Source organism: Cydia pomonella, chromosome 22 (assembly GCF_033807575.1).
Source record: "Cydia pomonella isolate Wapato2018A chromosome 22, ilCydPomo1, whole genome shotgun sequence".
NCBI classification, from domain to species: domain Eukaryota; kingdom Metazoa; phylum Arthropoda; class Insecta; order Lepidoptera; family Tortricidae; genus Cydia; species Cydia pomonella.
Genome location: NC_084724.1, coordinates 964,602 through 978,620, shown reverse-complemented (window position 1 = coordinate 978,620; position 14,019 = coordinate 964,602). Strand labels below are relative to the sequence as shown.

Here is a 14,019-nt window from a genome sequence, read left to right as displayed (position 1 = left end):
TATGCGCGTTTGTGGGCAGTCTTTTAAGTGCCGATTACATCCACACTTCTCGATCAACCCGAAATCACTCCCGATTTCGGGCCCGATATCGAGAAAATATTTTTCCGTTTCACGTAGTCTCAGCACATCATTTACAATATTTGAAATGTAAAAAAATCGTTCGTATACAAAAATATAAAACATTTAACATTTTTGGCAATTAGAGACAAAAAAAATTTTTACATTTCAAATATTGTTAACGATGTGCTGATATTCTGTGAAACTAAAATGATTATCAGGACCGACATCGGGAAGTGTGAATGTATAATTGGCGCTTTACCGGATTAAACTTACTAAAAATAAAATTTTCTATTCATTACAAGGCAGTATGGCTTATAGCTTTAGCCCGTCTAGATGGACGAAAAAAAAACTGCATAAGTTGTCAAATTTTTGAGGTTATGTTACTTAAGTGTTGTCTGTTGTGTTTCGGCTATTAAATGGTGATTTTTGCCAAGATAATTGCACTTATTCTTGGTTTAAATCAAATAGCTGTATCATGCGAGCTGTCTACGATAAGTAGTTTGTATTTTTTTGCCAAGTGAATAAGTAGACTTCCGCTTTCGTCGATTGAGGCTGTAGCCATCTCTTGTAATCTGTGCTGTAGCGAGAAAAGGTACTTACTTTCATTACTTATGTTTAGCTACTTTTACGTACTCTGTGCTGTAGCTGTACTTGTTCACGTGATCGCGTCTAACTCTATCGAACTTATATGTAGTTCTAGGAATATCTCATTTACTTCAACAGTATAGTACTTAGTCTAGGGATTCCCAATGTTTTTCAATCCGTGACGCACTTGCAAGTTTAAAATTGAATCTCGGCGCCCTTACCTAGTTAGGCTATTCGAAATAGGTAACATGGTGAGGAGGATTGCCTCACGCTGCCCCTGACTTAGTCCCATTTGAGCTTACATCAAGCCACTCTGTGGTATTTTTGTAATTTCTTTTATTTTAGTGTCCTATAGTTTTTGTCACCAATTTAGATTAGGATTATTGAGTAGTTAATAATGCGACACACTGACATGGTGGCTATGTAGGCCATTGTAGAACTAGTTTGACTTGTATATTGTTTGTTATGTTCTAAAAGATATATATCAAAGATTATTCTTTCTTGGCATTGCTAAAACATTTATTTAAAAACTTTGTACCATCAGCCGTAAAAGCGTAACATACTTTATCAATGAATTCATTTATAATTTCTCCATGCATTTTTGCACTTGCATAGGAGTCTGCTATATTTTAAAGATTAATTTTATGTTTCTTCTAGTCTTTTTTTTTTGGTGTTGGTAACACCTGCATCATAAACATTATATTCTGCTAGAAATGAAATACCACAACATTCCTTCTATGTGAGACTCCACCAACCACATGCTATTTGCATTGCAGGTTCTCACTGCTACCAGCTTGTGAGCGCACAACAACATGCCCCTAGAGACAGCATGTGGTAAGACAGAGGCGGTGTGTGTGAAGACAGAGCCCGGAGAGACGTGTGTAAAGGAGGAGCAGGAGTGTGAGGATGGCGCCTGGCAAGGAGTGAGCGCAGCAGCCGCAGAGGCTGGACTCTATATTGATCATGAGGTCAAGGATGAGGTTGTGCTTGGCCCCGAGGAGTGGCACCGACCGAAAGTGTTTCAAGGTCTGTTTATAAGAAAATCTGCTCTTTAATGTCAAAACCTACCACTGTGTCTAACCATTAATTTGTATGGATTTTTAGTCAACTTTAGTATTTATTTGATAAAAGACAAAAATAGAAGTGTGACAGAGTGGTCAGAAACAAGACAATAGGCGGGTCCACACAGGCAGCGCGCGCGTTTTCCTCGCCCGAGCACGCCGCCGGGCCGAAGCACGTCTACTCTGGCCATAGTGAGCGCGAGTATATCCGGACATCAGACGCTGGTGAGGTGGGTTACAGGACCCGGGTACGTCCTTAAACTACGTCCAAAAGAGAGGTATGGGCATTGTGAATGTCATCTCGCTTTGTGTGGTAGGGCACAGCACAGCGGATATCATTCCAGATCTAGAGCAGAGCCCAACTGGGGAAGTACCTCCACCTTACAGAACACTGCAGCCAAATAGCACTAGACTCTACTCATAGTGTTGTGTTCCTGCCGGTGAGTAAGGTTGCCAGAGTTCAACAAGGGGGGGGAATGCTAGGGACGGCAACGCGCTATTGACAACTCTGTAGTTGCAGGCGTACATAGGCTACGGCGACTGCTTACCATCAGGCGGGCCGTATGCTTGTTTGCCACCGACGTAAAGTATTAAAAAAAAAGTCCATGAATGGGTAAGGAGCCCGTTGAGATGATCTTTTCTGTTTCCCGTTTTTTTAGACAGTGTACAAGGCGTTTCCCTGATACGGCCTACCATTTTTTTTAGTTAGCACTAAAAACAGGGGCCTCGCAAAGATTTTCCGCCCGGAGCCTCGTAGAGGCTAAGGCCGTCCCTGGTAACTCATTGTCAGATGGGTCGGGGCAAAGGTGCCTAGTCAATATTACTAACACATGTTGCGTCCCATAAGATGCACCGACCCTTCTGTCAAAAAACCAATATGAGACCATCTGGCCTTTTGCCACCCGAGCGCACAAACTCGGAGGCTCCAGGACACAGGGACCGTTGGGTGAGACCAAAGCCCTGCGAACTACCTTATTTATCGCGTGCTGACGCGAAAAACGCCCAGCCCAGTTATTTGGCAAATTAAATGTGTTCCAAATGTTATATATTATGTCATAATAATAATCTACTTACAAAAAAATTAAAAAGCAAAACATTTTCATAGTTAAAATTAGACGAAGATGGTTGCCAAAATAAAATCGTTGGCGAAAAGTTGACTGACAAATGAAATTCGTACAATAGATTTAATGTTCGGGGAAAAGGCAGAACACGATTATTTTAATTTCGAGTTTTTTTAAGTCTAGAAAATTTTTTTTTTTTTTCACTTAGTGCAAGTCGGACTCGCTCACCGAGGGTTTCGTAGTTTTTAGTATTTGTTGTTATAGTGGCAACAGAAATACGTCATCTGTGAAAATTTCAATTGTCTATCACGGTTCATGAGATACAGCCTGATGACAGACGGACAGACGGACGGATGGACTGCGGAGTCTTAGTAATAGGGCCTTGTTTTACCCTTTGGGTACGGAACTCTAAAAACTTTTTTTTTATAGATCGATTGAACTGTGCTTAAATATACGACACAAAACATGAATTGTATTTTGTGTTTCAGTGAGTTCGGACAGCAGCGCCGCTTGCGCCAGGAAACAGCGCGCGATGACATGTTCAATGTTGCTCGAGCGCCTCCGCGGTGACGCGACTGTTCACAGTGGAGGCAAACCATACGGCTGCGAACACTGCGGCAAGCATTTCGGAAACAAATATATTTTAAGAAATCACATACAAAACACACACTTATCGACCGAACAAAAACTATTTGCTTGTGATTTTTGTGGTTCTACATTTCGCACCGAATTGCTTGTAAAAGAACACGAGAAAAGTGAACACGGTATTACGAATTTCACGTGTGCTGAATGTGAGTATACAACAAGTTCTAAGAAAAGTTTGTGCAGACTCATTTAAAGAGACACTCTTTGGAGAATAATTTTGATTTAAGTCAATGCAGTTACACAAATTCGTGTAAAAGTAATTTACACAAACGCCAAACAATAAGAAAATAAAAACTTATTTTTTTTAAAAGATCGATTGAGCTGAGCTTGAATATGCGACGAAAAACATGAATTGTTAATTTGTGTTCCAGTGTGTTCGGACGGCAGCGCCGCCCGCGCCAGGGAACAGCTCGCGACGGCTTGTTCCGTGGTGCTCGAGCGCCTCCGCGGCGACGCCACTGCGAACAGCGGAGGCAAACCATACAGCTGCGATCACTGTGGAAAACGTTTCAGAAACAAGTCTATCTTAAGGAAACATATTCAACTCACTCACTTAGCAATCGGGCCAAGACAAATTCCATGTGATTTTAGTGATTCTACATTCCAATCTGAATCGCTTGCAATGGATCACGAGAAAAGCGGACATGGTGTTACAAATTCCATATGTGCTAAACGTGAGTATACAACAAATTCTAAGAAAATATTACAGACTCATTTAAAGAGTCACTCGTTTAAAATTGATTTACAGAAATAAACGATTCACACTGGAGAAAATGCTCACTAATGTAGTAATTGCGACTGCAAGTGCTGTACTAGTTCTATGTTACAAAGACGAAATGTGACATACTGCTACATATATGAGACGTATACTACTGTGGTTACAAATGAAGTCAGAAAAATCCCTTTTAAAACCACCGAATAAAGAAACAAACCAAACATTTATTTAGCAAATAGGTCACAGGGGCACTTTTACATGTCAGTTTTTTACAATAAATAACATAATACAATTACAAATATAGAATCAATTAAATATTAGATATTTTAATAGAGATGTATACAATCTCTGATTGTCGAATTACACAAATAAATATGATGAAAAATACAAACAACAAATACTGAAATTCTTAAGAGATGTAAAAATCTCTTAAGTGTCAGAGATTAAATATAATTTAAAAAAAAATACCATTCAAATATCCTTAGAGGTGTAAAGGGTCTCCAAGGATTGAGTTCTTATATAAATAATTATACTACCTAGTTGGTTACTAAATTCTGTTATTGCAATAATCTTTAACTACATAAAATATACGAACGAAAGTTGAATAAACTATCTATTAAACTAAAGTACACAAAATCAGGAATTACATATGACAATATCATTCAAAATGGCCTCACCTGGCCTTGACACAGGCCCTCAAACGACGAGGCCAGTCAACGACAACAACAACAATAGCGGCACGCACGATTGTCATGTCTAATTCCGTCACTGTCTTAACTATGGCCCGCTTGAGGGAGTCAAGATTTGTGTGGGGTTTAGCACAGGCTTTCTACTCAATAACCTGCCATATGGCATAATCCAGGGGGTTAAGGTCCGGGCTGGAGGACGGCCAGTATCCGTGGGCAATAGAGTCAATTTTGTTCCTTCGAAACCAGGCTTGAGTTGTTTTTGCCTTATGTGCAGGAGCTGAGTCCTGTTGAAAGACCCATGGCTGGTTTTGAAATAGAGTGTGGCTTAAGAGCTTCACTATTGGTTCGAGAACGGTTTCCTGGTAAACTTTGGCCCCAGTTTTCACACCTTTTTCACAGAAATGAACCTGTGTTAGCCCTGAGTATGACACACCCAGCCAAATCATCACATAAGAGGGATAATGGCCTCGTTGCACTCTCGGTACAGCCGCAATCGCCTCTTGACTGTTTTTTGCATACTCGTACACTCTGTCATTCTGGCGGTTACAACATTCTTCAATGGTAAAAAATTTTTCATCAGTAAATAGTATTTTTCGGTGGCCATTTTGTGCGTACCGTTTCAATAGCACGCAACTTCTCTCTAGCCTTTAATCGTCCATTAAGCAAATAACCTTTTTGTCTGCGGTAAGCGTGTAGTCCAAGGTTTTCATTGATAACTTTTTTTAGGGAGCTTCTCTTCACAGACATCTGTATTGCCAACAACTTTTGCTTCAGGACGGGGTTTCTTGCAATTCTCGCCTTCACTGCCTTTATTAGAGCTGGGGTCCGAACGGTGCATGGTCTTCCAGACCTCTTGTGGTCACCGAAGCTCTAAGTACTATTGTATCTATTAATTGTGCGATAAACAAATTGTTTGTTGATTTTTAGGTTTTCAACTAACTTCAAAATCATGTTTGGCGGGTGCTCACATTTATGCAACGCAATTACTGCGATACGATTCTCTTTTAGGCCACAATTCATTATAGATACGACGAGATAAGCGTTATGTGTGGTATATATTTATAAAAAAAAAAAATATAACTTTATTTAGCTAAGTACATGATAGCTCACAACTGCTTACAAGTAATAAATGATACAAGGTGAACTTACCATTGTAAATAATTTATAAACAAGTTTTAAGGTAAATGCAATGAAACATTGAGTAAGCGTCATCTGATCCCCGTACTAGTAAAAACTGTATCACGGTGGATCTGGATTCCCCTTGTTGCTCACAAATCCACCACATTATATCATTTTTTATTTTTTCGGTAGCATTTGTTTTAACGGAAATAAAAGAGGTTGCAAATCGAGTAACAGAACTTAGTAACCAACTAGGTACATGAAATTAACAAACAGACAAGAACCGAATGAAGTGTCTGTACATGATACATGCTGGGCATAAGCCATTGAAATGTATAGGTAGCGATGGCGACTACAGTTGCAGGCTTAACCGGTAAATACTTCTGTTGGGCCATCCCACCAAAAACATTTTCATGTAAACCGAACCGAAGAAAAACTTTCGTCAAAGTGACGACGAAATCATAAGGCTCGCCTGTCAAAACGTTATCATGTCTCTTGTAGAGCCAAGCTTGTAACGTTTCACATGGGCGTAAGGTAAAAAAATATTCATAATTTTTTGTTATACAGTAGTTCTTGTAGTTGTTTGGACTCGGGTACGTCCTTAAACTACGTCCAAAAGAGAGGTATGGGCATTGTGAATGTCATCTCGTTTTGTGTGGTAGGGCACAGCACAGCGGATGTTATTCCAGATCTAGAGCAGAGCCCAACTGGGGAAGTACCTCCACCTTACAGAAAATCGCAGCCAAATAACACTAGACCCTACTCATAGTGTTGTGTTCCTCCCGGTGAATAAGGTTGCCAGAGCTCAACGAGGGGGAGGGGGGTTTAGGGTCGGCAACGCGCATGTAACTCCTCTGGAGTTGCAGGCGAACATTGGCTACGGAAACTGCTTACCATCAGGCGGGCCGTACGCTTGTTTGCCACCGACGTAGTATAAAAAAAAAAGTAACGAAACGCCCAAGCCATATATTTTGACTAAGGTGAGTTTGTGAAGTTAGGGCTTGTAGAGTCAGAAGCTGACTTATTAATAATTATACCTACATCCATTCAAAAAATAGTATTTGAATGGATGTAGGTATAATTATTACTATCATAGACATCATGTATAGACTATATCATGTATAGACGTGATAGCATGCATAGCCTGTAATTTAGTATTAAGCCAATTTGTGTGCCCTGGCAGGGTGCCATGGAAGCTTACTGTCTTCAAGAGATCTGATAACTTTTTGACAGTGCGAGCCTTATGGTAGTTTCGTCTTGGCAACATTTTACATGAAAATGCTTTTGGTGGTATTTCACTTCCTTTTGTAAGTTCCTTATGACAAACTTTCATCCCCTAATTTAAATGGTTGGGGTGACTTCCTATTAAAAATCCTGAAATTCGTATCTGGAGGCATCTTTTATACAATCTGCTTTTTACTGATACCCCTTACTAAATGCAACCCCCTTTTCCCTCGTAATGAGATTTTCCACACATTTTCATCCTTACGGGGTGATTTTGGGGCTAAAAACTATTCTATATCCTTCCCCATAACAAAAACTATCTGCCGGTTCTGCGGTTATTGATTCTCTATATAAAATTGCACCCCCCTTTTCACCCCCATTTCGAGCTAATTGGGTGGGCGTCCCAAGACTATGGGACATCAGGGGAAAGTACCTTAAATATCGTAGATAGGATATTTTGCTGAAAGAAGACTTTATTTTATTTTTAAAAGTAAGTAATATTGCATTCAAAGAATTAAAAAATTAAACCGAATCTTGAAATTTTAATCAAAATTTTTACTTTATTCATATCTTTTGCGATATCATATTTCTGAGATGACTTATTTTTTATGCATTCTTGCGATTGGCATCATAAAAATACAGATGTTTTTTTTTCACATTTGAGTCGGTTCGATTTCCAGGCAAAGTAACTTATTTTTTTTTTAAATCTTTGAATGCCGTATTACCCAGTTTTGAAAATAAAAAAGTCTTCTTTTAGCAAAATATCCTGTCTTATATTTAAGGTACTTTCCCTTGATGTCCCATAGTCTTGAGACGCGCTGTATACAGTATTTCATATTGAACTTGGCTCTCAATTCACATTTATGTTTTTGATGGCATGCATTATAATTATATGCTATATTATAATCCGTTTAAATTGTTTTGTTAATTTGTGTTCCAGTGTGTTCGGACGGCAGCGCCGCCCGCGCCAGGGAACAGCTCGCGACGGCTTGTTCCGTGGTGCTCGAGCGCCTCCGCGGCGACGCCACTGCGAACAGCGGAGGCAAACCATACAGCTGCGAACACTGCGGCGAACGTTTTATAAATAAGTCTATTTTAAGGAATCACTTACAATATACCCACTTATCGTCTGGAGCCAAGAGATATGCTTGTGATTCTTGTAGTTTTACGTTTCAAACAAAATTGCTTGTAATAGAACACGAGAAAAGCGAACACGGTGTCACAAATTTCATGTGTGCTGGATGTGAGTATACAACAAGTTCCAAGAAAAGTTTGGAGACTCATTTAAAGAGGCACTCTTCGGAAAATAATTTCAACTGTAGTCACTGTAGTTACACAAGTTCGTGTAAAAGTAATTTACACAAACACCAAACAATACACTTTGCTGGAAAACCTTTTGAGTGTAGCGACTGTGATTTCAAATGCAGAGTTGAATCAAATCTGCGACGTCACAAGAAGACGCACAACCGGAGGCAACAGAGAATACTCACTGGAAAACAGTCTAATAAATGTAATTATTGCAACTACAAGTGCAGTGCTAGTTCTATTTTACAAAGACACGAAATAAAACATACTGGCGAGAAGCCATTTCAGTGTAGCCACTGTGATTACAAATGCAATCGGAAGTCACACTTACAAAAACACATGATGATACATACTGAGGCGAAGCCATTTCAGTGTAGCCACTGTAATTACAAATGCAGTCAAAAGTCAGACTTACAAAGACACCTGATGATACATACTGGGGCGAAGCCATTTCAGTGTAGCCACTGTGATTACAAATGCAGAAATAAGTCACACTTACAAAGACACCTGATGAAACATACTGGGGCGGAGCCATTTCAGTGTAGCCACTGTGATTACAAATGCAAACAGAAGTCAAACTTACAAAGACACGTGATGATACATACTGGGGCGAAGCCATTTCAGTGTAGCCACTGTGATTACAAATGCAGAAATAAGTCACACTTACAAAGACACCTGATGAAACATACTGGGGCGAAGCCATTTCAGTGTAACCACTGTGATTACAAATGCAGTCAGAAGTCAGAGTTACAAAGACACCTGATGATACATACTGGGGCGAAGCCATTTCAGTGTAGCCACTGTGATTACACATGCAGTCGGAAGTCAGACTTACAAAGACACCTGATGATACATACTGGAGCGAAGCCATTTCAGTGTAGCCATTGTGATTACAGATGCATTCTGAAGTCATCCTTACAAAGACACCTAATGATACATACTGGGGCGAAGCCATTTCAGTGTAGCCACTGTGATTACAAATGCAGAAATAAGTCAACCTTACAAAGACACCTGATGAAACATACTGGGGCGAAGCCATTTCAGTGTAGCCACTGTGATTACAAATGCAATCGGAAGTCACACTTACAAAAACACCTAATGATACATACTGGGGCGAAGCCATTTCAGTGTAGCCACTGTGATTACAAATGCAGACAGAAGTCACACTTACAAGAACACCTGATGATACATACTGGGGCGAAGCCATTTCAGTGTAACCACTGTGATTTCAAATGCAGTCAAAAGTCAGACTTACAAAGACACCTGACGATACATACTGGGGTGAAGCTATTCAAATGTAGCAATTGCGTATATAAGACCAATTGGAAAGGAGACTTGCTAAAACATCAGATGATACATACTGACTAAAAGCCTTTTATTTGTACCCACGGCAACAACAGAAGTGGATATAAATATGATTTACAAAGACATCTTAGAACGAAGCATTCCGTTGAAAAACCCAGAAATAGTTCGTACAGAACATGTGTCGGGTGTGGGCTATGTGGTGTATGTGTCGTGGCTCCCTTGCACGATGTGTTCCCGGTGTCGTGCCGGCGTGTGTCGTGCAGGACGAGCGAGTGGCGTGTGTAGTGGCGAGAGGCTGCTTCAGGTTGCGTCTCCACCAGAGATGTGCGAGGATGCGTAGCGAGGGATATGTTTTTAGGGTTCCGTAGCCAAATGGCAGAAAACGGAACCCTAATGGATTCGTCTGTCTGTCTGTCTGTCCGTGTCACAGCCACTTTTTTCCGAAACTATTAGAACTATACTGTTAAAACTTGGTAAGTAGATGTATTCTGTGAACCGCATTAAGATTTTCACACAAAAATAGAAAAAAAAAACAGTAAATTTTTGGGGTTCCCTATACTTAATTTTTTTTTTCATCAAACCCATACGTGTGGGGTATCTATGGATATGTCTTCAAAAATGATATAGAGGTTTCTAATATCATTTTTTTCTAACCTGAAAAGTTTGCGCGAGAGACACTTCCAAAGTGGTAAAATGTGTGCATCATTTGAGAAATTATGAATGTGGGCTGAGAATGAGTGGGTTACTCGTCAAATGTCTTCTTTACGCTGATGACCTGGTATTGCTAGCGTCGTCGGGTGAAGAGTTGAAGCAGATGGTAATTATAATGCATGGATCTTTTGAAAGGAAAGGAATTAAAATAATTGTAAGCCAAACGAAAGTAATGGTATTTGGAAAGGGAGAAAATATGACAAACTGTGAAATTTTGATGGTCAAGAAAGAGTGGAACAAGTGAAAGAGTTTGTGTATTAGGGAACCTTAATGTATGTAACCTGTATATATTGATAGGAGAGTGAATGCTGGAAATCCTGTGGATTGGGCACTCAACGCTTTTATGAGCAGGCAGAAGGTGTCACAAAAAGCATGGTTGGTTGTGCATAGAGGGGTGTTGGTGCCTACACTTATGTATGGTAGCGAAAATTGGGTATGGCAGAAGAGGCATCAGACCCATGTGAATGCAGTGGAAATGAGAGCGTTGAAAAGTGTGTGTGGTGTGAGATTATAAGATAGAATTAGGAACAGTGTGATAAATGGACTGAACGAAGATGTGTGGAAAGAATGAGTGAAATAATGCTAACAAAGAGAGTGTATAAGGGAGAAGTAGAAGAGGGAGCTGGAAGGGGGAGACCTCGGCGGACTTTCTCTGATTAAACCAGCAAGCGTGTATGAGGAATGTCATGAAAGTGAAGGAAGCGAAAGAGGCATGTCAGGCTCGTAGCAAGGGGAAATCCGTGGTCTCTACCTACCCCTCCGGGAAATAGGCGTGATTATATGAATGTATTTTGAATCTTTATTGAATTTATTTGTCTTGGCAAGTTTTGATTCTTGAATAAATTAACTGACTACTGGGTAGATTATTCCTCAACTAAAGATGCATGGTTAAATTAGTTGGGCAGGTTAGGTATGATAAAATTTGCGAATTGCGATAAGTGCCAAAGTTTAGACTTCGAATATTCGCTTAAGGTCGCTTGTACTGAATAAACAGAATGACCCTTAACTTAAAATTTACGTAACGTTGCTTTGTACCTACAGTCCTACAAAAAGCATTAGCCGCACAGTAAAAATAACATACGTTTTGATGTCGTTTTCTTTAAATTTGAGTTATTTTTAGCTATAATTTCACGAAGCCTATCGAGGGGAGTACAGTAAAAATATTATTTCCTTCGCATTTGGATACCTACCGTTCCTCATTTACTGTAAATACGTTTAGCCGGGTATTTACAGAAACTGTAACTAAAGCGGATGAAATAGATTTTTTCGAGTAATAAAAAATATTCGGAAACTAAGCGGTCGAATATTCGACAAATTCAAATATTCGAATTGCAAGCCCTATTTTTAAGAACCAAGAATCACTTCATTTGTTCTCCGCGCTCAGCGTGTGGTGATTCTATGGGTTCTTAACAAACAGCCCTCGCTACGCATCCTCGCACATCTGGTGGAAACACAGCCTTACTCAACTACTTAAGATATATGAAAAACTATAACCTGTTTGCGGATAATGTGTCAACACTCAATACATACGGACTTTTTGTTATTCTGTTTAATATTTTGCTTACACGTAGACCGCGAGCCAGCAACAGATTTCCATGACCAATCGCAAGTCGCATGAACATGTAAAAAATAAGCGCTTTACCTTCTTATGATAGCAATAAAGAAAAACATGAAACTTTGCATGTAGTATTTCATCAGGTGAAACGCTTGAAACGTCATAAACGGATTACGCAATTTACACATTACGCATACTTTGCGGACATAAAGTGGTAAGGCGCGCATTTTTTACATGTTCACTTTACAGCTGCTGGTCTTTGCACCGCGATACAACCGGCTGACGGTTTTTACTTATTTAAAACAGCATCTAAACTATCATCTGACAAAGTATCAGACGGGAGGCGATGACTCACGAAATATGCTCCTGGCCCGCGGTCTAACCGGCCAAAAAGACCAATTAATAGTTTCGAATTTTTGACACTACAATACATTTTTAAATTAAGGGGCTCCCCGCGGTTTTCATCGATTTTTGACTAGTTTTGAGTCGTTACTCCTACATTTGCACTATAGATAGAATTATAAGACAACCGGCTATCGGTTCTTCAATCTTTTATCTCCATTCTGGTCTGCCGAATTTTGAAACCCTTAATTTGTTTATTTTTAAACAACGTCAAACAAAACAGTTTTTTCGTTACTCGATTGCTGTGAAGGATTTTACATATACAAAATCTACACATTTGCGTTCGTCTTTAACGTCGCTAAAAATTGGTCAGATTGTAATTTTAAACTAATTAACACAAAAGCTATGGCCAGTAAACCAGTTTTTTGGCCTAAAATTGTTCAACTTTGATGCCAAATATATCGAAGACAGTGATTTATGAAGTATATTTGGTATACTATATTGCTTGGAGCCGTTGCTGTTAATATGATAAGCTACAAAAAACATTACAAAACTAAGGGATTCAACTCCAAGGTCATTGGCGTTAGGGACCCCCTTAATAAAACTATCATGAAATAAAACGTGGGTGATATTAATTTTTAGTGTTTTATTTTTCTTTCCTGTGTGTTATTGTGTGTACCATCATAGGTTGAGGGAACCTACTTCGCAGGACAGGAGGAACACAGAGTCAGGCTAAGCCAACTCTGCACCGTGTTCGATATCACGGGACGTGGAAGTGTTTCAAGTGTTATCATAAACATCAAACTTCTATGAAATTAAGACGTTTGAAATAACACTTGCACACTTGGATGTAGGTCCAACGCCAGTGAAGGATTAATCTGTCACTGACCACAGAGCAACACAGACCTACGTGCGTATGCTTAAAGTTCAAATTTCAGTTTGGACACTTCGGTGACGCGGCGTCCGAGTGACAGCTCTTGTGTTTGACACGGCGTAGCTCAGCCTGACTCTACCTACTCGCGGCGTGCTGATTAGTACAGAAGTGGCCGGGGCGATGAGTGCGCGGCGTGACTGTAGTACTGGCGGCCATTTACTAAAGTGTCCCGAAACAGGCTAAATGTAATAATCCCGTCACCAGGACTATGACCGCGAAGCACTTCGTTTGTTCAATTGTCTATTTGCCACTATCGTTTAAACAATACAAGAGCGGCAGAGAAGCAACTAGACGAACGAACGATTGAAGAGGTTGGCGGTAGGCGCCACTAACTACCATCGTGACCAGCTAAACGTTCATATAAGACGAGAGAGTCCTTTGGTATTGTCGGTTTATTTTGTAGGTACTTATAGTAATCTGTCAGATTTATATAATGTGTATTCTCATTTCTTTATGAATTTTATTTTTCTTTTCCTTTCGTAAGAATTCGATATGTTTTCTGAGAGTATTTGTATGGTTTGATATAACATATATATATATATATATATATTTTATCAAATTTCTATAAAGGAAAGTAGCTACTGTATGTAATTGCATGATTTCTATAGCAATCTAAATTGTACATGTAATGTTTTGAAAAGCTGTGTTCCGCCGAGTTTCTTGCCAGTATTGGGTTACCCTCCTCCAATTGAGGGGGGATTTAAATCT

General features: G+C 39.6%; 1 protein-coding gene across 1 annotated transcript; it reads left to right on the top strand.

Moving 5' to 3' along the window:
• Positions 1-263: 263 nt before the first annotated feature.
• On the top strand, positions 264-10,726 carry LOC133529975 (zinc finger protein 271-like). The gene is made up of 5 exons (XM_061867767.1): positions 264-652; positions 1,422-1,671; positions 3,256-3,558; positions 3,784-4,086; positions 8,100-10,726. The coding sequence occupies exons 2-5, from the start codon at positions 1,458-1,460 to the stop codon at positions 9,830-9,832; spliced, it is 2,553 nt and encodes an 850-aa protein (XP_061723751.1). The 5' UTR covers positions 264-652; positions 1,422-1,457; the 3' UTR covers positions 9,833-10,726.
• The last annotated feature ends 3,293 nt before the right edge of the window (positions 10,727-14,019 follow it).

What these genes read in the sequence shown, in the direction of transcription:
- LOC133529975 (XM_061867767.1), top strand. Translation starts at nt 1,458, where the DNA reads ATGCCCCTAGAGACAGCATGTGGTAAGACAGAGGCGGTGTGTGTGAAG. An exon ending in GAATTTCACGTGTGCTGAAT is followed by an intron (nt 3,559 to 3,783) that starts GTGAGTATACAA and finishes TTTGTGTTCCAG; the next exon opens with TGTGTTCGGACGGCAGCGCC. An exon ending in AAATTCCATATGTGCTAAAC is followed by an intron (nt 4,087 to 8,099) that starts GTGAGTATACAA and finishes TTTGTGTTCCAG; the next exon opens with TGTGTTCGGACGGCAGCGCC.